The sequence below is a fragment of the Petaurus breviceps genome, unplaced genomic scaffold (assembly GCF_028583685.1).
Source record: "Petaurus breviceps papuanus isolate PSGF00001 unplaced genomic scaffold, PetGlider_PUasm1.0 186, whole genome shotgun sequence".
NCBI classification, from domain to species: domain Eukaryota; kingdom Metazoa; phylum Chordata; class Mammalia; order Diprotodontia; family Petauridae; genus Petaurus; species Petaurus breviceps.
Genome location: NW_027185798.1, coordinates 46844711 through 46870481, shown reverse-complemented (window position 1 = coordinate 46870481; position 25771 = coordinate 46844711). Strand labels below are relative to the sequence as shown.

Sequence of the window (25771 nt, the reverse complement as noted above, 5' to 3'; positions counted from 1 at the left end):
GGAGAGGTCTTGAATACCAGAATACAGAATCCGTACTTTATTCTCTAAGCAATGGGGAGCTACTGAGAGTTTGAAGAGAGAGGAGTGATGCAATTACAGCAGCACATTATAGGGATTAGTGTAAAAGAATCATTAGGAAAGGTAGCTACTTAGTACAGTGGCTATTAAAATAAAGCAGGAGAGAGAAATGGGCACCTGAACTGTGGTGGTTTCTGTGAGTGTAGAAAGCTCTCAGGTGGATAGATGTGAGAGATATTGTGGTCATCCTCACAGCCATCCTGTCAAGTGACCACTGCACGTCCACCCCTGGAACGCTGAGGCCTCTGGGGGATTGTGACATCAAAGCAGGTTGTCCAATAGCAGCTCCTTGCCCATGGGCCCAGCCCCTTGTCTTTCAGTTGCTCTGGGCTTGTTTTTTCATTTTTGACTGTCAGGACCTTTGGTCCAGAGGATGATGTCAACTGACCCCATCTAAGCAAGTGTGGCTGCCTTCCCAGACCACAATGTGGCTAACTGTCAAACTTCTCTTAGGCCGGAGGTGCCTACTCCAAGTGTCAGAGAATGAGAAAGTATTTATGTTAAAGCGACTAGTGTCAACACAACTTCATGTCCCTGAGAAACAGCAGCGGCTACTCTTCAAAGGCCAGGTCCTGGCTGACAACAAGCGTCTCTCCGACTATTGTATCGGACCTAATTCTACGCTCAATGTGATTCTCCGTCCCTTGGAGAAGGCATCCCCTGAGAGGCCTTCCCAGCCTCAGTCTCCGTCTCAGTCCCAGTCCTTGTGGCCTCAGCTTACGCAGATTCTGACCAAACATTTTAGCCTACAGGATGCAGAGAAAGTGCTTAACCATCTAAAAGAGGAACACAAGAAGCGTTTGCAACAAATGAGCCTGGATGACCTTGAGCGAATCTCAAAATTCTTATTTCCAGAAGGGAGGCATCCGGGAACTTCAGGCTCTACTGTCCAGTCCAAAGGCGATATGGAGCCCCGAGGAGATATGAAATGCAATCTAGTACCCAAGGATGGCTTAAAACCAGAAAAGTCACCCAGTAAATAAACCTGACATGTCTGAAATTATCTATGATGTGGGTGTTTTTTGTTGTTATAGTATGTTTCCTGGAGACTTTTTTTCCTCCCAAATTCCCTTTTATAGATACCCTCATCTATTGTTTGAATCTCCCAGACTAGTTATTGGAAGCTATGACTTTGAGTGATTTCCTTATTGTCTCTATGCCTCAGTTTCCCCTTTTGGTAAAGTCATATTACCTCTTCTCTATTAGGGCCTCCAAACAGGAAGAAAGGATGGAATGAAGGACATTTATGTATTTATTTGAGTTTCTCAGAGCACAGGTTTTCAACCTATTCAAATACTTAGTTTTCAGGGGTTCCATAAATTTGGACTGGAAGAAATTACATCTTTTCACTAACTTGTAACTGAAATTAGCATTTCTTTCAAATATGAAGGCAATAAACATTATTCTGAGAAGTGGGGCTTTGCCAGATTGACAAAGATAGGCCATGATACCAAAAAGTTAACAACCCCTGGCCTAGAAGAATATATCAGATCCTACACTTGACCTCTCTTCCAAGGGCTGAGTGACCCCTCCTGCTTGGGGAAATCTTCCACGTCATTAGGAAGTATCTTGAAGGATTCAGGCCTCATAGAAGAGTAGAAATAACACAGGCCATTAGGACATGGGCATGGGCATACAGGCGAGTCTAACAGCTCTTGTAACTCAGAGACGAAAGAAGCAGGTGGGGTTGTTACATAAGTGGTTATACTGCCTTGTCTCAAGTAGGGAAGGAATGTTCGGTTCAGATTCTTAGTTAATTAATAATTAAATTATATAAATATATTAATAAATATATAAATAATTGAATAATAACAACAGCTAGCATTTATATAGCACATACTATGTGATAGGCACTATATTAAGTATTTTTTTTAAAGCAATCAGGTTAAGTAACTTGCTCAAGGTTACATGGCCAGGTGTTTCTGAGTGGGTGCTAAGTGTCTGAGCCTGGATTCAATCCCCCAGGTCATCCCGACACTGGTGGCCGGTGCTCTTACTCGCTGTGCTACCTGGCCGCCCCTATATTAAGTATTTTACAGATCTCTCATTTGATCTTTGCAACAACCCCAGGAGATAAGTGTTCTTATTGTTATTTTAAAATTTTTAATTTATTTTTAACATTAAAAAAATTTAATTCCAAATTCTCTCACTCTCTCGAGGGTAAGTGCTATTATAATCCCTTTTATAGTTGATACTGAGGCAGGCAGGTTAAGTGACTTGCCTGGGGTCACATAGCTTAGTAAATCTCTGAGGCTGAATTTTAACTCAGAGGGTAGGACACTAGGTAGGGTTGTTGTCTAGCAGTCTCTTTGTCCACCACCAGATGGCGCGCCAAGGTCCACATCCCAAGGCTTCCAGAGACTTTTCCCAGAAACTCTTGTCTGATTACCAATGACTTCCAGCCCCTGGCCATATAAGAACAAACTGGCTGGGGTTTACCAAGATTCTCAGTGGTTCCCAGACTCTTATTTTCTTCTCAGGCCCAATTTTATATGGTCCGATGTTGAAAATACGGATTTAAGCTTCAACTTGCACTAAGAATTTCAGGACACCCTATCTAATGATAACTACAAATTATTTCATGACTTGATCAAAATGATCCAGACCTCAACCTGTTTAGATACTTATCTCTTTTGGAACTTTGCGTGACCCAAAGAACATGTTAATTTCTGGATTACCCTTACTGAATGGATTTTAAAATACATATGTCCCTTTATCACATGAACCTGCTGGAAAGGCCGAGAGCAGTCACTCTGATAAAGATCTTAAATCTCTCTGTTCCTCACCCTCAGGAGCTGTCCTTAGCAAGGTCTGAGTTCCCTGTTTTATTTTGGCCAAGAGAGCAATTATGGTGAGGAGCCCGGGCTTGGGGGTGGGGAGAAGAAGGGGGGATAGAGAAACTTTTCCCCATGTCAAAGTCATTAAGAAAGGAAAGGGAACAGTAGGGAGAGCTTTTGATACTTGGCTAACAGTTTGCACAGGTGGGTGTAACCCTGGGGTCTGGAAGGGCCCCCATGATCAAATGCAGCAGTTCCAAAGTCATTGCCAGTTGAGTGTGAAGCAAACTTTCCTGGCATCCCTGTCTGGCCCTCTTCTGGAAAGTTTCCCATGAAGTAGACAACTGCCTTTATTTTAAATGCCCCTGAACAGCACAACATTGTACACCACACCAACTTCTTGGCAACACTCTTTAATTTGTCAACTCCATTTATGTTAATCCCCTGAGACTATCCAAGACACACACTTCCTATCTTTTTGGTGCCTCTAAGATGGAAATAATTTAGGCAAATACAAAAGGAAAGAAAATCTTGAATAAACCCCCACTGTTTCAAACATGGGTTAACCTTTCAGGTTAATATTATCTGTAGCATCTATCCAGAAGGGTTTTTGCAAGACAGTGTGTGACATTCCGATGTGCTGATGTGGAAGTGGTTCGGTGGTGCCATGGATAGAGTGCTGGGCGTTTAAATCTGTCCTCGGATACTAGCTATGTGACCCTGAGCAAGACCTCAGATTCCTCATTTGTAAAATATTAAAAAAAATGCATCCACCTCTTAGGGTTGTTGTGAAAAAATGAGATAATAATTATAAAAGTAATTTGCAAAACTCACCACACTATTATATAAATGTTAGCTATTATTATTATTAAATAGCACTGATTTTTGTACCTCCAGTGCTTTGCACATGGCATACAGTAGGCACTTAATGTTTGTTGATTGAATGAATCAAATTTTATCATCATCATTAACAAGAGAGGGGCAAACCCTGTTAAGCCTTCCATGGGGGATGGAGCAAGAGTTGTTTTGAGTGACCTGGGCACTTTTCTCCCTCCCATTCTGTGTTTTGTGATCCACTGGTGGACTGACTTCTTGAAAGGCAGCTGGGCAAGGGGGTGTAATGGGACAGCTGTTGTGGTGTGCCTTGATTTCTCTTTCCTTTGGCAATGTTATGGTAGAAAGTACATTGACTCTGGAGTCAGGATTATTCATCCCATCTCAGACACTACCTGTGTGACTTTGGGTAGGTCACTTAAACTCCTTGATCCTGAGCTCAGTTTCCTCATCTGTAAAATGAGGAGGGGAAGGGAGGTGGATGAGATGATTTCCAAGATCCTGTATACTTATGTGTGGGGCTAGGCTTGACACATGCCCCATAGTCAGTGGTCAGTTCATGGGAAGGATGAGTCTGGGGTGGTGAAATTCAGAGGGAGTTTATATTACATAGGATTTCTGAGTAAGCTTCTGAAACTACTGCCACATGCCCAGGGGGTATTGTCTTGAATAATGCAATACAACAATACAAGGTACTATACTGAACAATACAAGCCTTGAACATTCAACTGCAGACAACAGATGTGAGAATGTTCAGTGACTTGGGGGACATCTATCTGCATGACTTACCAACTGCAATTGGGTAGTGTTAGGACCAGTGCCATTATAATCTTGCCACAGGGGCTGCTGCCAGTGCTAGTAGTCCTGTCCACCACCGGAACCAGACATATAATTCAGTCATATCAACAAATGTGAATTAAATGCCAAGAACTGTGCATACAAAGATAAATAGAAGGGACAGCTAAGTGGTGCTGTGGATAGAGTACTGACCTTGATGTCAGGAAGATCTGAGTTCAAATCCAGCCTCAGACACTTATTACCTGTGTGACTGAGCAAGTCACTTAGCCCCATTTGTCAAATAAATGAATGAATGAATGGATAGATGGATAGACAGACAGATATATAGGCAGATACAGAACAGCCCTCCATAAAAAGGGCACCCATTCTGAAATTTAGAGAGTTGCCAGAGGAAATGATAAATTGTGACTTACCCACTGTGACACAGATAATATGTAACAAAGGTAAGACTTGAGCCCACGTCTTTCTGCCTCCCCAAGCAGCTCTATCTACTGCACCACACTACCTTCATGATTTCTCTCATAGATCCCCCCTTCTCTCCTCAGATACAGGTCCTCATCTCCTCACACCTGGACTGTTGCAATCATCTCTAGGTTGGTTTCCCTGGCTCCAGTCTCTCCCCACTCCAGCACATCTTTCACTCAGCTGTCAAAGTGAGCATGTCACACTCTTCCTCAATAAACTCCAATGGCTCCCTGTTACCTCCAGGATCAAGTGAAAGATTCTATTTGGCTTTGAAAGCCTTTTATAATCTGGCTCCTTCTCACCTTTCCTCTCTTCTTACACTTTATTCCACCCCCACCCCTCCAAACCCAGTGACACTGGTCTCTTTTTGGTTCCTTGGACCCTCTATCCACACCCTCCTCCCCCACTCTGGGCATTTTCACTGACTGTCTCCCATACCTGGAGCTCTCCCTCTTCATCTCCCTCTCAGTTTCTTGGCCTCTTTCAAGGTTTAGCTAAAATCCCACCTTCTGCAAAAAGCCTTCCCTAGTTGTCCTTAATCTTCATGCCTTCTCTCTGCGGTTACATCCTGTATAATTTATTCTGTATAATATGTCTTGTTGGTTTGCATGCTGTCTTTTCCATTAGACTGTGAGCTCTTGGGGAACAGGGACTTTTTGCCTGACTTCGTATCCCTGGTTTGCACAGTGTCTGGTCCATAGCAGGTGATGAATAAATGACCTGTTGCCTGACTTGCCCTACCTCTTGATAGAGGGTCTGCAAGACAACTGGAGGGGGGCACTAGTGGGTGGGGGGATTGGTAAAGGTATCACATAAGAGGGAAACCTTTTTTTCATTTTTCAAATGCTTTATTAACTTCTGATTTAAATCATTCATTTCCACCAGATTTTGACTTACAAATTTTCTCCCCGTTTTACCCCTACCCACCGCCCCAAAATAGCAGTCCCACAGGATATCCCCTCCTCCAATCTGCTCTCTCCCATATCTTCTTCCATACCCCCTTCTACTTTTCCAGTACAGCACGGTGGATCTCTATGCCCCAGTGCTTGTATATCTTATTTCCCAATTACATGTAAAATAGTATTAATAATAGTATATATATATGTATATATTTAAACATTTGATATTAAAACTTTGAATTCCAGATTCATTCCCTTTCTCCCTTGTCACCCACCCTTACTGGGAAGCTAAGCAGTTCAGTATAGGTTGTACGTGTGTAGCAAATGCAAAACATTAACATGGTAGATATATTGTAAAAGACTGACTATATTTTCCTCCCTCCTATCCCGCCTCCCAGTTGTTCCATTCTCTACTTTGATCCCATCCCTTTTCAAAAGTGGGTGCTTCCAACTTCCCTCCCCCCAGCCTGCCCTCCCTTCCATCATTCCCCCTCTCATCCCCTTCCCCCCTACTCTCCTGTAGGGTGAGATACCCTATTTAGTGTGTATTTCATTCCCTCTCCGAGCCAAATTCAATGAGAATAAGGTTGACCTATTCCCTTTTGCCTTCTTATTCTTTCCCTCCATTGTAACCATTTTCCCTTGTCTCTTCTATATGAGATAGCTTACCCCATTCTGTCTCTCCCCATCTCCTCTTATTATATTCCTCTCTCACCTCTTAATTTCACCTTTTAAGTATCATCCCTTCCTATTAAATTGGTCCTGTGCCCTCTATCTATGTATACCTGTAAACATATATACACACACATTCACATATGTATTAATACACTCGTATACCCTCCTATATATATATATATAGATAGATATAGATAGATATTTTTATTCCCTTCAACTATTTTCATACTGAGAAAGGTTTCATCAGTTACAATTATCATTTTTCCATGTACTAATGTTAATAGTTCAACTTTGATAAGTTCCTTATGATTTCTTTTCCCTGTTTACCTTCTCATGCTTCTCTTGCTTCTTGTATCTGAATGTCAAATTTTCTATTCAACTCTGGTTTTTCATCAAGAATGCTTGAAAGTCCTCTATTCCACTGAATGAATATATTTTCCCCTGAAACATGATACTCAGTTTTGCTGGGTAGGTGACTCTTGGTTTTAATCCAAGCTCCTTTGATCTCCGGAATATCATATTCCAAGCCCTGTGATCCTTTAGTGTAGAAGCTGCCAGATCCTGAGTTATCCTGATTGTGTTTCCACAATATTCAAATTGTTTCTTCCTGGATGCTTATAATATTCTCTCCTTGATCTGGGAATTTTGGAACCTGGCTATAATATTCCTAGGAGTTTTCTTTTGGGGATCTTTTTCAGGGGGTGATCGGTGGATTCTTTCAACATCTATTTTGCCCTCTGGTTCTAAAATATCAGGGCAGTTTTCCTTGAGAATTTCTTGGAGGGTGATTTCTAGGTTCTTTCCCTGATCATGGCTTTCAGGTAGTCCAATAATTTTAAAATTATCTCTCCCGGATCTATTTTCCAGGTCAGTAGTTTTTCCCATGAGATATTTCACATTGCCTTCTATTCTTTCATTTGTTTGGATCTGTTTAACAGCATCTTGATTTCTCATAAAGTCATTAGCTTCCATTTGCTCCAATCTAATTCTGAATGAATGATTCTCCTCAGTGAGCTTTTGAGATTCTTTTTCCATCTGGCAATTTTGGCTTTTTAAGGCATTCTTCTCCTCATTGCTTTTTTGAGTCTCTTTTGCCATTTGAGTTAGTCTATTTTTTTTAAAGCAACCAGGGTTAAGTAACTTGCTCAAGGTTACACAGCCAGTTATTTCTGGGTGTGGTGCTAAGTATCAGAGCCTGGATTTGATCCCAGGTCATCCCAACTCTGGGGCTGGTGCTCTTACTCACTGAGCCACCTGGCCGCCCTTGAGTTAGTCTATTTTTTAAGGTGTAACTTTCGTCAGTCAGGCTGTTGACTCTCATTCTGTAATTTTTTTGCATCATCCTCATTTCTCTTCCCAATTTTTCCTCCACTTCTCTTATCTGCTTCTTAAGGTCCTCTATGGCCTGTAACCAGCTCGTATTTTCCTTTGAGGCTTTTGGTGCAGGAGTTCTGACTTCACTGTCTTCCACCTGTTCCATGCTTTGATCTTTGATACATAGGAGTCTAATGTTGGATTCTTCTGTTTGCTTTGCTTCCTTTGCCTGGTCATATTGCCACTCAATTACTTGACTTTTAGGCTTTTTTCCACAGTAGGACTCTGCTACCAGACAGGGGAGCTTTCGTCTCAAATGCTGGGGTTTTCTCAGCTGCTGGAGGTATTAGTTGGGTGCCCTCTCTGAAGCCTCCACACACTCTGGCAAGCTGGTCACACACCCCAGGACCTCCACCCTAGGCCAAAATCCAGATCCAAGCAGGTTAAAGCAAGAGCGATTACCCCTCAGATTGGTCGCTTGGTCCCCCTACACTCTGCAGGCCAGGAGCTGAAGCTGCCACGTGGTGGCAACTGGGCCACAGCCCTCAGCAGCTGCTCACCCCTGGGGCAAAAGCCGACGCACTCCCAACTACTGGGTCCCAAAGTCCACATTGCACTGACCTCTCACTTTGTCCTTAGCATCTATGTGTTGATAATTCTGGACCACTAAAGCTGTTGGTGATCTGGAGTCCCTCCAGCCTGTGGCTGGTCAGGCCCACCCTGGGGCTAAAACCTCTGGTTCCTGCAGGCCTGTGCTCAGCTCCCAAAGTGCTGCACTGGTCGATTCCTGCCAGCCTGCCAGGCTGTCCTCTGTGGGAAGTTAGCTTCTTTGTGTCATTTTGTGGGTTCTGTAGCTCCAAAGTTTGTTCAGAGTCCCCTTTTACATGGATTGGAGGTGGTGAGAGCTGGAGCTGCACAGAGGTCCTGTTTCTACTCCGCCATCTTGACTCCACCAAGAGGGAAACTTTAACTTACCTTTGGAGAGTTAAAGGAGAGATGGGAGAGTGTTCTAGGCATGGGGGGGGGGAGAAGGACAGCCTTTGTAACACATCTGGATAGAAGAGGGAATATTAGCCAGTAGGCCTAAACTGTAGAATGTATCAAAAAGATAATGTGTAATAAGTCTGGGAAGGTAAGTTTGTGAAAGGATTTGAGGACCAAGAGAGGTTTGCATTTTAACCTAAAGGTCCTTGGGAGTCATTAAAGCTTCTTGAGGAGTAACATGGTCAGACTCAAAATTTAAGAATATAATTTTGAATTGTGTATAACCTTTGACCCAGCAATATCACTACAAGGTCTGTATCCCAAAGAAATTTTTTTTAAAGGAAAAGGACCTATATTTACAAAAATATTTATAGCAGCTCTTTTTGTGATGGTAAAAAATTGGAAACTGAGATGATGGCCATCAATTGGGGAATGGCTGAACAAGTTGTGATATATGATTGTGATGGGATACTATTGTGCTACAATAAATGATGATCAGGAGACTTTCAGAAAAACCTGGAAAGACTTACATCAATCGATGCAGAGTGAAGTGAGCAGAACCAGGAGAATGCTGTACACAGTAACAGAAATATTGTAAGGAAGATCTACTGTGAATGACTTAGCTATTCTCATCAACACTCCCAAACAATTCTGAAGGACTCATGATGAAAAATTCTGTGCACCTCCAGGGAAAGAACTTAAGGAATCTGAATGCAAATTGGAGCAAAATGTTTTTTTTTTACTTTATTCTCTTTTATTTTTCTGTGTTTTCTTTTACAACATGGCTAATATGGAAATATGTTTTGCATGACTGCAAAAAATATAATTTTGGTAGTTATACAGAGAATAGATTGAAGAAGGAAGAGATTTGAGTTGGGGAGATTAGTAGGCAATATTGCAAGAATTGAGGAAAAAGGTAATGGGAACTTAGGTTATTGTGGTGGCCACTTGTGTAGAGAAGCAGATAGATGGATTCAAGAGATGATGAAGAAGTAGAATCAAAAAGACTTGGCTACTGATTGGGTATAGGAGATGAGGGAGAGAAAAGAAGGGAAGAAGAAGCCAACATTGTGAACTTCTGTGACTGCAAAAATGGTGGTGCATTCAACAGAGGACATGCAATGACAGAACTGCTAAAATTGTATCTTGCTTTTATTTTCTCTGCCAAGGAGAATGACTTTTATTTTAGAACTGACAGAACAAAAAATGACTAAAAGAGGGTTTATACAAGATAAGAGAGCATGTAATTGAACTTGATAAGTTCAAGACACTTGGCTCAAATAAACAAAATACTTGGGTTCCAAAAGAACAAATTATATCAATGGCTCTTGAAAGATCATGAAAATTGAGGGAGGTCTTGCAGGGATAGAGGAAGGCAGTTATTGGTCCAGTAGAATAGTCTATAAACTATTATAGGCCAGCAAATTTTCCTTTGATTTTTGGTGATGTACTTGAATAGATCATTAAAGAAATAGTGAGCATCTAGAAACAGGATTACAAAGTGCTAGCATTCAGTCAATTAACAAGCATTTATTAAGCACCTATTATATGTCAGGCATTGTTCTAAACACTGAGAATACAAAGAAAGGCAATAGATAGTCTCTGCTCTCAAGGAGCTCACAGGCTAACAGGAGAGACAGCATCTGAACAAATTGTACCAACAAGATATATACAAGATAATTTAGAGGATCTCAGAGGGATGGCACTAAGATTAAGAGAGTATGAGAAAGGCTTCTTATCAAAGGTGGGATTTTAGCTTGGACCTAAAGGAAGACAGGGAAGTTACAAGGTAGAGATGAGGAGGGAAAGCACTCCAGGCATGGGGGACGGTCAATGAAAATACTAGCATGGCTCAGTCAAGAACAGATCAAGCTAGACTAACCTTATTTCCTTTTTTGGACAGGATTACTTAAAATGATAGGTCAAGTAAGCTCTTTAGGTCTAGTTTACCTAGATTTTAGCAAAACATTTGCTAAAAACTTTCATTTGTTCTTGTGGAAAAGATGGAGAGATGTGAGCTAGATAAGTGTTATTAACTGGATTAATTAATTAATTAAGACTTAAGTGTTAATGATTTCATGTTAGATTGACTGTAGGTCTCCAATGGAGTTCCCCAGTGATCTGTGTTGGCCCTATGCCTTTTCACATTTTTTCAGAGATTTGGACAGAGGCACAGATGTCATTCTCATCAAAGAAGGCTTAGCTAGCACACTCTCTCCAAGTTTACCAGTGATCTCTCCATGGCCAAATCTTATTGTTTTTTCCCAGTACTGATTGACTTCTCTATTGTATTTAATAATGCTGACCACTGTATGCTTTTAGATATTCTCTCCTTTCTGGAATTTCATGACCCTACCATGAGTTTTCCTTCTACCTGTCTAACCATTCCTCAATCTCCTTTGCTCTTTCTCTGTCAATCCCCCTAACTGTGGATACTCGCCAAGTCTCTGTCCTGAACCTTCTATTCTCTCTCTATACTCTTTTATTCAGGGGCATGATAAGTGCACATGGGTTCAACGATCATTTTCATGCAGATGAATGAATGAATAAAAATGCTTGTATTAAGTGTTTACTATGTCCCAAACACTGTGTTAAGCATTGGGCATAAAACCAAAAAAAGTTAGATGGTCCCCGTTCTCAAGAAGCTCACATTCTAATTAGGGAAGACAACATGTAAACTTAAGGGCAGATAAAAGGCACATAAATCCAAAGGGTGGAGTGGTAGACAGTCTTCTGTCTCAGAAAAATGAATGACTTTTCACCTGAATTACCATAATAACTTCCTAATTGAACTCTTCTCAAATTTCTTTCCTCTCCAATCCATCTTACCTACAACTGCTAAAATGAGAGTCCTAAAGTGTAAGCCTGACCATGGCACCTTTACTCATTAAATTCCTGCTGCTGTTCAGTCATTTTTCAATCATGCCCAACTCTTTTTCTATTTAATTTGTTAGTTCCTTATTCCATTGAGGTGATATCAATATCCTCCCAGCGCTCTATGCATTATGGCACCACCTAACTCCCTTGGCCCATTATTGCCCCTAGAATCAGATTTAAAACTCTTCATAACCTGGCCCCAACCAACCCTTCCAACTTTATATATTACTTCCCATCCTATTCTTATGCTCTCACCTGATTGGCTTTCTTGCTGTTCCTCACATGTGACATTCCATTTTCTGTTTCTATAACTTTGTGCTGGCTCTCCCTTGAGCCTGGAATGTCCTTCTACCTCTTAGAGTCTACTTTCTTTAAAACTCCACTAAAGCCTTACTTTTTACACCAGTAGTTTTTGTATCATGAACTTTTTGGCAGCCTGGCTAAACCTTGGGACCCCTTCTCAGAATAATATGTTTAAGTGCATAAACTAAAATATATAAAATTAAAAAGAAGATTGGTTATATTGAAAAACAGTTATCAAAATATTAGAAACAAAGAAGCAAACTCACAGACCCCATGTTAAAAGTCATTCTAGATGAAACCTTTTTTCATTTACCCATTTGCTAATATCCTCCTCCCCAATTTTATCTCATTTATTTGGTATATACATCCATACATGTATACTATACATAAATACATATACTAGCTCCTTAATAGACTATAAGTTTCTTGAAAGCAGAAATTGCTTCATTTTTGTCTTTGTATCCCCAGCACCTGGCATGCAGATGGCACTTAATAAATGCTTATTGCTGGACCGATTGGATGCCAGAGTTAGTATACAAAAATATCTTCACAGGCTAAGAGAGTTGGGGAACCTGCTAGAACCTTCTACTGAATCTAAAAGGAAGAGATTTAGTAGGGATATAAAGTCTTACATTTGAGTTCAAGACATCAACTTCATCAATGCACTTTGGGCAAGGCATAATTAGATACCATTTTTGCTGAAAAAGATCTAGGGTTCTTAATGGACTGCAAGCTCATTATGAGTCAGAAGTGTGATATGGGAGGCCAAAAAAGTGAATATGACCTTTGATGACATTAGGAGAGACAGAGCTAAAAGTAGGAATAAAAGGGGGACTGTGTATAATAAAGCAGTAATCATCAAACTATTATTTTCCCCCACCCCCAAACACACACCCTTCCCTTTCCTAAGTTCTCTATTACTGTTGAAGATTCCACCATCCTCCCATTTATCCAGGCTCAAAAACCTAGGTGCCACCTTCAGGTCCTCATTTTCTCTAACCCCCATACCAGTTAGTTGCTAAGTCCTGTCGATTCTACCTTTGAAACATTTCTTTTATACTGCCCCTTCTCTCCTCTCACATTGCCACCACCCTGGTGCAGACCCCCATGACCTCACTGGTGTCTCAAATCTCTCCACCCTCAAATTCATTTCTCTATTCAGCTGTCTGATCTTCTGATCTTCCTAAGATGCAAGTCTGGCCACACCATTCCCCTTCACACCAAATGAACCAGTTCAGTGGCTCCCTATTGCCCCCAGGATCATATATAAGGTCCTCTCTTTGGTTTTAAAAACTCTCCATAACTTGTCCCCTTCCTACTTTTCCAGTCTTTTTACATCTTATATCCATCCCACTTTGTGTGAACCATTCACATACACACACACACACACACACATCCCTTATCTCCTATTTATTGGCTGTCCCTTATACCTGGGACTCTCCTCCTCCTGATAGCCACCTCTTCTATTTCCTTGGATTCAAGTGTCACCTAAAGTCACAATTTTTGCAAGAGGACTTTTCCAGTCCTCCTTAATCTTCTTGTCTTCCCTTTGAGATTATCTCCATTTGACCCTGTACATATCTTGTTTGTACAAAACTGTTTTATGGTCTCCCCCACTCAGACTATGGAGCTCCTGGAAAGCAGGGACTGTCTTTTGCCTTTCTCCATATTCCTAGGGCTTAGCACAATGTTTGGCACACAGTAGGCGCTTAATAAATCCATGCTGTCTGAATGACTAGTTGTTACTAACAAAAAAAATAGAAAAGAATTTTAGTGGAACAGACTAGATAAAGAAGAACAAGAAACTATCGAACTTAATAACCCAGTGTTCAATAAATCTGAGAACATAAATTACTTGGGGAAAGAACTCCCTACTTGGCAGGAGTTTCTAAGGAAAATTGGAAGGCAGTTTGGCAGAAATTAGCTTTAGACTAACATATCTTGCACAATAATTAACTCAAAACAAATAGGAGACCTGAATGTAGAAGTTCATGTCATAAGAAAAATTAGAAGAGGACACGATCAGCACTTTTCACAGTCATGAATAGGGGAAGAATTCTTAACTAAACAAAGGCTAAAAGGGATCTCAAAAAATGAAAGCGATAATTTTGATTTGATATGTAGGTAGGTTGGCCTCTGGCCTATCTCTGAGCACAGGATGTAATTACAGAAAGAAGCAAATAATTAGATGTTAAACTAACTGCAAAGAGATGTCTATGCCTTGTATTCCTTATGAAAATGTCTTCTTTGATTGAATTGGAAGGAGAAATGCCATTAAACAAGAAAAGATTGACCATGCTCTGCTGGCCCTTAGAAGATAGTAAAAAATGTTTGAGGGTCAGCAGTTGGAGAACTGGGGCACAGTTGAGATGTATCCAGCAGGGAGGAGAGACATGAATTCTCTAGTCAGACACTGGCACAGAGTCAGGTATTCAAAGGAGGCGGTTATTTCAAGGAACATGACTTCTACCAGTATGGAAGAGAGTTGACTGTGGATTCAAGGCTAAAGTATTGCCCTAGAAATTGAGAGGAGAACCATGGGCCCTGGGAGCCCATTTTAGCACACTGGTCCTTAGAGATACTGAGTGCTGTGGGGAAAATCACAAAGACTTCATTAGCAGAGAAAGGATGATGAAGGCCTCAGTGCCAACAATGGCAGTTAATTTGGCCATGTGTGTTCAATAAATTGTGCCTTGCTTCCATCATATTCAAATTTGTGCTCAATCTTCCTATGGGATATGTGTGTACTTATGGCAGAGCATATCCCAGTCTTATGAGTGTAAAGTTTTATAACTACTGTTCTTAGTATATGCCTTTTGCTTTGTTTCTACTGTCTGATTGTTAAAGGGGAGCTCATTGGCAGGGGCTTGTGAACTATAGTAGTAGAAACCTGGATCAACAATCTCTATTACACTCCTGATCCTGAGAATATTAGTTTCTTTCTGGTTATAGATTGGATTAGATGAATATTGCAATTCCTTCTAACTCTAAAATTTTGGGATTGTCCAGAGCTTTCTGAGTCCTAGCTTCTGTGACTGGCAAGAGTTCCTAGGACTATTGGGCAGTCCCAGGTTTGGATGCCAATCTCCCTTGGACCAGCTCAGCTTCACTCTCCAATCTAGCCCCAGTTTCCCTGCTGGTTAGCTGGGTTATGGCTGAGCCTGCTTTTTGGCCCCATGCCCTGGCTCTGCTCCCAAGGGAGTCATCAGCAGACAAGGCCTTTGACAGGGCAGTGATTTTGCACTTGCTGAGTATGTGCTGTTTGCCAAGGGGGATGTTCCTATTATCTTTACATTACAGAACCTAATAGCCCGTTTCCCAGGAAATCTGTGAGCAATAAAAATAAGTGGGCCGTTTTATTCCTTTTTCTAAGATGGGAATCTGGAGTAAGTGAGGATAGAAACATTTGTTTTATCGCTAGTTAGGTTGATCAGCAAGAGTGTCAGAAAAGTAGGCCAAGAGATGGAGGCCAACTGGCCAACCCCCTTTCCCCAGTCTCCTATGTACCCTGAGACTCCAGGTGGCTCCCATCTCCCTTAAGGACCTTTGGTGAACTTTCCCCATGCTACCCAGGAGACCACTTCTCTTCTACTTAATGATCTCTCTACAAACCTCTTCCCCACTTTTCATCTCCCTCATTCCCTCCCCTAACATCATCAACCTCTGTTCTTCAGAATTTAATATTATTCATATGTACCATAGGGAAAATTTAAGTCACTATCTCTCTTTCAACGAGGACTTTTTGCATTTTTAATCTTTCTTTAATTGTGGAAGGAAAGGATTATAGATTTAGAACTGTGGAAAGAACCTCAGAGGCCATGCAGTGCAATCTTTTCAGTTTGTAGATGAGAACACAGAGGTCAAGTGACTTGCCCAAGATTCACACAGGTCTTCTCCCACCATATTGGGAAGTGGTTTCAGGCATCAGGGAGAAGGCAGAAGAGATATTCCAGTAGAGTAATGGAAGTCACCCCTGAAATCGTACAGATAAATAACCAGGCAACTCAGTCTACACATGGGTCTGGTTCTACTAGTGTGTAGTTAACTCAGAGAGTTAAGAAGTGGGGTTAATGAGGCCAACAGCTTGGGTTCCATTCCTGCTTCAGAACAAAGTTAGCTTTGCTCTCTCTTGTGATCACAACAACTCAGAGTTCAAAAGGATCAAGAGAGAACATGAAGCCCACTCATAACATCTGTGACCAATGGGCATCCATCCTTTGCTAGAATATCTTTGGAAATGGAGAAGTCACTACCTCCTGAGGTAGTTCATTTCCCTTTTGGACAGTTCTGACTGTTCAAAAGTTTTTTCTTACATGGGACTGGAATCTGCTTTTACAACTTTTATCACTTGCTCCTAGTTTTGCTCTCTGGGGCCAAGCAAAACAAGTCTAAACCCTTTATAACACTATAACCTTTCCAATACTTATAAGAGGTTATCATGTTTCCTTTTCCCCCCTACTCTAACAAGTCTTCTCTTCTTCAGATCCTCCAATAATAAAAACAGTAATGATAATGATAGCTGTAATATAACATTTTAGAGTCTGAAAAGTCTTTAAAAAACATTATCTCTGAATTGATAGCTAATTTATGAAATTATGAAATGGGACAGGAATGCCTTTGGGTGCCCATTGGGAAAGCCCACGATGGCAGTGGGAAAGGGGGCTATAGTCACACTTCAATGAGGTACAGAGGGCATAGGGGAAAGCAACACAGAAAATACCAAGGCAAGCAGTAAAAGGGGTAGGGAAGTACAGAGGTAAATGGTGTGATACAGTTTGGGAATTATGCTGTTTGATTTTGGGGATGGTTTGTATGTGACTTTTTTTCCAATTAAAAAAACATTTTTATTTAAAGTCTTGAGTTCTAAATTCTATCCCTCTCTAAATTCTATACCCTCTATCCCCTCCTCTGCCCTCTCCTTGAGATGGTAAGCAATCAGATATAGGTTATACATGATTGTACATGTAAAACATTTCTATATTTGTAATTTTGTACACGAAGACCCAAATGAAAGAAAGTGAAAAACAGCATGCTTCAGTCTGTATTCAATCAATATCAGTTCTTTCTCAGGAGGTTATCATGCTTCATTAGTCCTTTGGGATTGTCTTGGATTATTGCATTGCTGAAGATAGCTAAGTCATTCACGGTCTGTCATCAAACAATGTTGCTGTTACTGTGTTGTACGTGACTTCTGAGTCCTTCTTTGCAAACTTACTTCCTGCTATTATCACTTTATACTGGCTACTTATAAACTTACTGTTATACTGACTAGGGGCTGGGGTCAGGGGGACCAGAACAAAATAGAATTTTAACATGAACTCATTACCTCCACCAATTCTTATGATGACATGGCTGTGAATCCCCTCCCTGTCCTGTTTGTTCTTCTCTGCATGCATGCCATCTTGTCAACATCCTTCCTAAAATATGGTACCCAGGACTAAACACCTGATCAGATGTGCTCTGAAGAGGGAAGAGTACATTGGTATTATTACCTCCCTTGTTCTGGATATCATGCCTCAATGCAGCTCAAGTCATATTGTGGAGGTCTGGTGCCATGTTGTTGAACTTGAGTCCATGAAAACCCACAGATCTTTTTCTCTCCAATTGTCATCTAATATTTCGAACTCCTGCCAACAGAAACGTAACTAAATTCCTACTTCTTCTTATCAGACTGATAAAAATGAAATGAGCCAAAAACATCTTGCATGACATTTAAAAATGGAACAAAACCCGAATCCTACTACACTGGCATTCAAATCCTGCTTTAACTGAAACATAATCTATGTTTCTTTCTATCCTTATTTGGCAATGTGATTTGGGTGGGTGATGGGGTTGAGGTGGAGAAGGTACCAAGAAGGAGAGGAACTAGTCTTTCTCCCCTTTCTTTCTTCCCAGGGCTACAATTGCATCAACAGAAGGCTCTCACTTAGGGGCAATGTAGTTTTCTATTTATGGGATGGTCTTCTCACTTACATTTAAAAAAAAACACAAGGAATTAGTGGCTCTTCCGTATCATTAAAAAACTTCTTACCAATGAGGAACACAACACATCTTTTTAAAGATTTCACAGTTCTATTTGTAGTATGTATCTCTGTCCAGACTTTATTTTAGATATAGTCCTATAATAAAGTTTTGTGGGTGTCCCAAAACCTGTCTCTCTGGGTTTACTGCTTGTATCTTGATTCACCACTACTCAAAGGGGTCTTTCCCCTTTTTAAGTTTCAGTTTTGGGGAATGCTCTGTTGCTTTGTTCTCTTCAGCAACCCTCCTCCATAGTGAATCATTATAAATTCATACCATCATTTCAAGCACAAAAATAGCTTTAATTCACTCTGAGGAACCTCAGGATATCAGCCATACACAGATTGGTGAATTACTGGTAGATACCATCTTTAAAGAACCTAGCTTGGTCCAGTGTAACAGGTAAATCTGGCATCTCTCTTCTACTCCACACGATTTAACCCCTAGACTTACTTGTCTAGGAGGACTCATTTTTCCTTGTAACCCTCCTGATACTCCATGTTGTTTATGCTGTCCTCCCTAGCTACCTTTCTTGGAGTCTCTTCAAGTAATAGTAAAGTGGAAAAAGCATTAGAGTAAGGTCAAGAAACCTGAGCTCTAGACAGGCACTGCCATTGACCACCTGTGTAACTTTGAGGAAATTAATTCACCTCTGGGGACCCCACTTTCCTCATCCACAAAATTGAGAGTGTTGGACCAGATCATCTCTAAAGTTCCTCCCAGTTGCAAAGTTCAAAGATTTCCTGATTCTAGTTTCTTGTCTTGCATCTGTCTCTAGCTTAGGTTACCTTCTCTGAACTGCTCTGTCTTTCCTGATTAGCCTGAATCCTCAATAGTTTTGTTGTCTGTCATATATCATGGGCTGAATTAACAGAAGTATGGTTTCCAGAGTGAGGAGATGGTCCCGTTTTATTTTATGTTGACTTAAGCACATACCAATATTGCTTGTGTTCAGTATTGGTGCCATATGTTAGGAGGTACATTGACATGTTGGAGAGATACAATGAAAGGCAACCAATATGGCTCACTTTCCAGATGTGTTTTCCCTGAGGGCAGACACTCTCTCATTTTTGATTTTTGTATCACTTTTTCCTAGCATAGTATCATAGACACATAGATAAGTAGATATATAGATGGATAAGTATGTATAGATAGATGGATAGATAAGTATAAATAGATGGAGAGATAGATAAGTAGGTAAGTATAGACAGTTGGACAGATAAGTAGATGGATATAGATAGACAGATGGATAGATAAATAAGTATAGACAGGCAAACAGATAAATAGACAGACAGACAGACAGACAGATAGATATACTGGAGCCAGCTCTTATTGGTTCATGGGAGCCAATTGTTAAATTTTGAACATTTACACCTCAGAAATTGGTAAAAGTTACAAATCAAGGCTGGATTTATTGTTTTTTGATTGTATAGATCTAATAAGGTGATAGAGAATAGGTTAATAATGTAGATTAAACTTTTTACAAAATTAACATTAATTTTTTTTAAAGTTTGAGGCCCAAATTCTCTTCTTCCCTCCCACAGAGAATATAAGTAAAATGATATAAATTATACGTGTAAAATCATGCTAAACATAATTTCCTCGTTAGCCATACCACAAAAAAGGAAGAAAAATAAGGAAAGCAAGAAAATTGCACTTCAAATTTCCCCTAGAGTTCATTGTCATGTGAAAGGGAATGTCCTTGTCATTTCTTATAGCACAATAGCACTCCATCACAATCATAAGCCAGTTTGTTGCAGTCATTCCCCAATTGATGGGCATCACATCAATTTACAATTCTTTGCCATCACCAAAGAACTGCTATAAATATTTTTGTACACATAGATCCTTTTCCTTTGATCCTCTTGGGGTACAGACCTAGTAATGGTATTGCTAGGTCAAAGGGTATGCACAGTTTTGTAGCTCTTTGGGCATAGTTCCAAATTGTTCTGCAGATTGATCAGACCGGTTCACCACTCTGCCAATAGTTTATATCAATCAGAGGCTGAATGGGAATGTTGTGGAGTTAATTTATGCCTATAGGAAATGGGAGTGTGTGTGTGGAACTAAATCATTTCTACAATCTCTTTTATCCTAAGACTTTTTTTATTCACTGATTATTTCTCACCCTCTTCACCTCTTTTCCAAGTCATTTCCCTTACACAGGTCTGCCCCAGCTGGGTCATCTATTCCTTATTGTTCTCTCATCTTTCCACCAATTCCTCTTCTGGATCACCTCCTTATGATATCTGTCTTGCTGTGTTAGCTAGCAAGACTTTACAGGTATAAATCATTTGGATTTATGTTGACATAAGCTAGCTCTTGTCTTTAGATAGGTAAATACACTTATACTCCATGTAGATTGGGAAGGATCTATTAAACGCAGAGCTTCAATTACCTTGAGTGTTGGGGTGGGGGTTGGTAGGAGGAGAGTCTAGACACACGATTCAAAACAGGACTTTCCCCCAACCAGACCGTAGCTAGAGAACCTTCTCTTGGTCGCTGTGGCCACTGAGACCATGGTAACAGAAATTCAATGAGCAAGGAAAGGCACACTGTTTCCTCCTTCTACATATGGTATGCTGTTATTTTCAGTCTTGTCCGACTCCCCATGACCCATTTGGGGGTTTTCTTGGCAGAGATACTGGACTGGTTTGCCATTTCCTTCTCCAGCTCAGTTTACAGTTGAGGAACTGAGGCAAACAGGGTTAAGTGATTTGCCCAGGGATTCACAGTGTCTGTTCTGATGATCAGATTTGAGTTCATGAATATGAGTCTTCCTGACTTCAAGCCCAGTGCTCTATCATCTAGGCCACCTAGGTGCCCATACTTATGGTATAGATAGTACTCTTCCTGCAGAGAACACCACCAGCCTGTACTTGGTTGTCCTGCCTATATTCTATGACCTGAATTTTGCTGGTGCCTCACAGTATGCAGGGGACTATATATAACCTACAGAGGACTTGGTGCTAATAAAGCATACTGCTCTGGGCCTTGGGCCCCAGAATTTATAGAAATATGTCAGCTTCTTGCTTGGAACCCATCCAGACGACCTTGCCCTTTGCCTTGGAGAGCTCTCTTTTCCTATTGCCAGGCACTGTGCTAAGTACTGGAATAAAAATAACAAAAAAATATGGCATATGCATGTAATGGAATACTATTTAGCCATTAGAAATGATGAAGAGTGTGGTTTCAGAGAAATCTGGGAAGAAGTAGATGAACCGATACAGAGTGAAATAAACAGAACCAGAAGAAAATTTTAGACAGTAACAGCATAATTGTAAAAAGTAAACAACTTTGCTCTTTTATTTTAATTTATTTTTAACATTTTTTATTTTAAAAATTTGAGTTCCACATTTCCTCCCTTATCCACTGAGAAAGCAAGTAAAATAATAGCAGTTATATATGTGAAATCAGGCAAAACATTTCCATACTAGCCATATTGCAAAGAAAAAGGCAAGAAAATTACACTTCAATTTACATTCAGAGTTCATCAGTTCTCTCTCTGGAGATGAATGGCATTTTTTCATCACGATTCCTTTGGAATTGTCTTGGATCATTGTTTTGATCAGAGTAACCAAGTCTTTCATAGTCGATCATCATTATTACAACACTGTTGTTACTATGCACAACGATCTCTTAGTTCTTCTTCCTTCATTTTGCCTCAGTTTATGTGTCTTGCCATGTTTTTGTTTTTCTGAAACACCCCCTCCCATCATTTCTTATAGCATAATGGTATTCCATCACAATCATGTGCCACAACTTGTTCAGCCATTCCCCAATGGATAGCTAACTATCCCTTCAATTTCCAATTCTTTGTCATCACAAAAAGCTGTTATAGATATTCTTGTGTGTATAGGTCAAAAGCAAACAACTTTGAAAAACTGAAGTACTTTGATCAATACAATGACCAACCATAATTTCAGGGTACCTGTGATGAAGAATGTGACCCATTTTCCTTCAGGCCATGGACTCAAAAATCAGAATGAGATACATACATGTGGACATGGCTACTGTAGGAATTTGTTTTGCTTTTGCATGTTTGTTATAAGATCTTTCTTTGTTTCTCCTCCTCTTCTTAATCCTCTTTCTTCTTCTTCTTCTTCTTCTTCTCCTCCTCCTCCTCCTCCTTCTCGTCCTCCTCCTCCTCCTAGATAAAAGGGAAAGAAAATAAATGCTTGTCATTTGAAGCTTAACTAAAAATAATAATAATAACTCATTTTTATATGGTGTTTCAAAACTTATTAAAACACTTTGGTCAGAACAACCCTGTAATAAAAGTACCACAAGAATATGCATGTACATATGCACTGAGTGATTGGTACTAATATTCCTCTCCATGTGGAAGAGGCTGGAAAGTCTACATTTAGCACAGTCATGGTGATGTATAATAGAAGCAGCTTGGAGAGACTTTGGAGCTTAGGTAGACATTCTCTAATGGGTCCTGGTCTGTTAACCATGTAGGGGGCAGGAGCTTCTTTGATTGACTTGAAGCCCTAGAACTGAGAGTGCCTTCCAAAGGCCTTCATCTGCCTCAGTCTTCTCTCTTGGAGAATCTCTGCTCTTGCTCTCACTCTGTGGATGGCATCCAGTGAGAGACAGTCCTGTAATGGGTGAGGACTTGGACCTTCTCCCTCTGAGGCTGACATGTTATCTTGTAAAAATAGTCCTTAGTCTTTTGCCTTGGAATTTATTCTTTTGTTTTAAGTGGGGAAATAGGAAGCTATGAACTTGTGAATTTTGAAAGGTCAGGAAAGCAAACTGTCCAGTCTGGACATGTTGGATTTTGCAACCAACCCAGCACTGATGCATCAAGGAGTGAGGAACAACCTTTAGATTGAATCTAGTCATAGCCGAGTTTAGAACTCATTTGGCAGTGATGCTGCATTTGGAAATGAATTTAGTGGTATTAGTACTATGCAGAAACTGTCCCTAGGGACCAAGGTGATATGGAGAGAGTATACCCCCAAGGCATCAGATAGAAAGGTTTATACTTTGGTTCTTTCTAAATCTTTAAAGTAAATATGCCTTTCTCAAAGCTAATTTAGGTTGAGTAGTTAAATGGAATTGGAGGTCTAGTCACTCACTGGTGTCTAACTGGAGGGTGAACCACAACTAGAGGGGGATTGAGCCAACATAGCATTAGAGAAATTCTACCCCAAGACCCTCAGGTTTGCCCTTAGAACCCTGAGGAGGAGATATAGCAGCCTGGTTCTGAGATAGTGAGCACAGAGCATACTCTCTTAATTCCATATTACAGAAGTGAAAGAGAGTCTTAAAGTGGACATAGATCAAGAGTCTAGCAAACCCCAGCCCAAAGGCCAAATCACCCCTGAGCTAAGAATGGTTTTATATTCTTATATTTAATTTTATGTTGAATAAATAACTGTGGGTTTTTTGAAGCCACAATCTTTTAAAAAAATTTTTCTTATATTTTATACTTTCTGCAGTTATTTTAAAAAATATTTATTTATTTTAAAATATCTTTCCCAAGTTACATGTAAAAACAATTTTAACATTCATTTTTAAAACTTTAAGTTCCAAATTCTCTTCCTTCCTTTCTCCCTCATTGAGAAGGCAAGTAGTTTGATATAGGTTATATATGTATGAATACATAACTTTGTCAGCAATTGAAATCAAGTCCATTGTTAAAAGTTTCATCTTCCCTTGTAAAACCTGTAACACTTGCTGTTTCCTTACTCCCCATTCTCCATGGTTTTTCATTTAGCATTGATTGTCAGGGATGTAATGATGCATGTTTAACAGCTGGCTCACCAAAAGAAAAAAAGTACACTCACCAACACACTTGAAAGTCTAATTTGCATCATTAACATTTCCCTCCTCACTGTCTTAAGTCTAGGCTGTGGTTGTGGTTTGTCCTTTGTTTTTGAAAAGGACCATGGTATCAGGGAGGTGATGCCATGACTTGCGATTGACTTGGATTTAAGTGAGGTAGGGCTGTGCAAAGTCACCAGCCTCACTTTTTCCTCCAGAGCCATGTGGGTCCAGTGGCCAGGTATCGATCAGGAATATGGAGACGGAGGGGTAAATGCTCACTCTGAAAATTTAGTAACCTGTGTGAGCTGGCTTCAACCAAACCTGCTGACCCTGGTTTAACAATGCTGCCTGACAATTCTTTCACAGCTGGGAGATGGTAGCTCATCTGAGTCTGGTGACTGGATTTCATCAAAAACTCTCACTGTCTACTAATTTGCTTTGGACATTAACTTTTTATTGGCTATTTTGATTCTGTCTCTTCCAGTTCAAAGGTTATTCTCTTTGGCAGAGAAAAAGAATGAGCAGTAGTGAACCTAGTCCTTTTTGGATTTTCCTCTCTCCCTCTCCCTACCCTATACCCTTAAAAAAATCCCTTTTTTGGTAGTCCTTAATTTGACTCACTAGCTTCAACTCATTCCAAGCTTTAGTATACCTAACACTTCTTGAAAAAGAATATTATTCAATATAGGACATTGTTCTATATTACAAAGAATATTTCTCAATCTTGGAGAAGCCTAACTCCTATGAGAGAAGATTATACAATGCCCACATTCCTTCTCCATTAGCTATCCTTGCTTCCATTTTCTGTATGTCTATCATAAATTTAAGTAGGTTGGTAAGTTCCCAGCATTTCCAACAGAGACACCACTTTCTTGTTAGTGAGTATCAGATCCAAAATAACATGATGAGAAGAATTTATATTCCCTTTCTCATTTTAATTCATGTTATTAAAACTATATAATCACAACATAATAAGTGATTAAATATATGGGTGCCTAGGGAAGAGATCTGAGAGTAAATGCTCCTAAGAGATAGAGACAAGAAGCCAAAACTCTGAACACTGGATTTCATATTTAATATTTGAGCAGTATTTCAACTCCTAGACTAGACTGGAACCTAAGAACCAGGAGAAAATGCCTCTTGCCACATTACACTGGAAAATCCAGCGATGCCTATCCAACCAGTGTACAGGTAGGGCAAGCCCAGAGGAACAACTCAAACACCCCCTGGTGGCTAACTCAAATATTACACTCTGAGATATTTCAAACCCCCTTGGCTGGATGTTTATCTTTATGACAACATGTACAAGTCAATAGTCTACAATCACAAACACCAGAGAGTCAAACTACTACAGTGGAATTTCATATTATGTGATGGTTAAATTCTAAAATTTATACATAAGGGGAAAATCACATATAGTCAAAATTAGCCTTTCTCAAATTCCTTAAATTGCTTATTCTATCCCTGGGGTTTTGTCTTGCTCCCTTTCCACTTCAAGAAGTGTCAGGAGTTGGTGTGGGAGTAAGGGTGTCAGGGTCCACTGGGACAGGTGACATTCTTAACTCCAGAGTATATGATAATTGAGTGGAATTGTGAAATTAGAGGTGGAATCTCCCGTGCTATTTAAATAAATTCTCTCTCTCCCTCCCTCCCTCCCTCTGTCTCTCTGTCTCTCTCTCTCTCTCTCTCTCTCTCTCTCTCTTTTCCTCTCTCTCTCCCCCTCCCTTTCTCCCTCCATCCCTTTCTCTCCATTTTCTATCACTCTCTCTCTGTCTTGTCTTTGCCTGTCTCTTTCCCTTCCTTCCCTCCCTTCTTTATCTCTATTTCTGTTCCTCCCCTTTTTCTGCTCTTTATGTAATTTAAATGCATATATGACATGACTCCACTTATCCAGACTGTATGTATCTTTAGATACTTAAACTGTACAATTGTCCCAAATGGTGGGAAGTAACAAGGCAATGAAAATGT

At 40.2% G+C, this 25771-nt stretch overlaps 1 protein-coding gene across 1 annotated transcript; it reads left to right on the top strand.

The window, feature by feature from the left end:
* Positions 1–503: 503 nt before the first annotated feature.
* Positions 504–1061, top strand: UBL4B (ubiquitin like 4B). The gene has a single exon (XM_069089237.1). The coding sequence runs from the start codon at positions 504–506 to the stop codon at positions 1059–1061; it is 558 nt and encodes a 185-aa protein (XP_068945338.1).
* Positions 1062–25771: the final 24710 nt, after the last annotated feature.

Coding starts and splice junctions, on each gene's coding strand:
- UBL4B (XM_069089237.1), top strand. CDS start 504: ATGTGGCTAACTGTCAAACTTCTCTTAGGCCGGAGGTGCCTACTCCAA.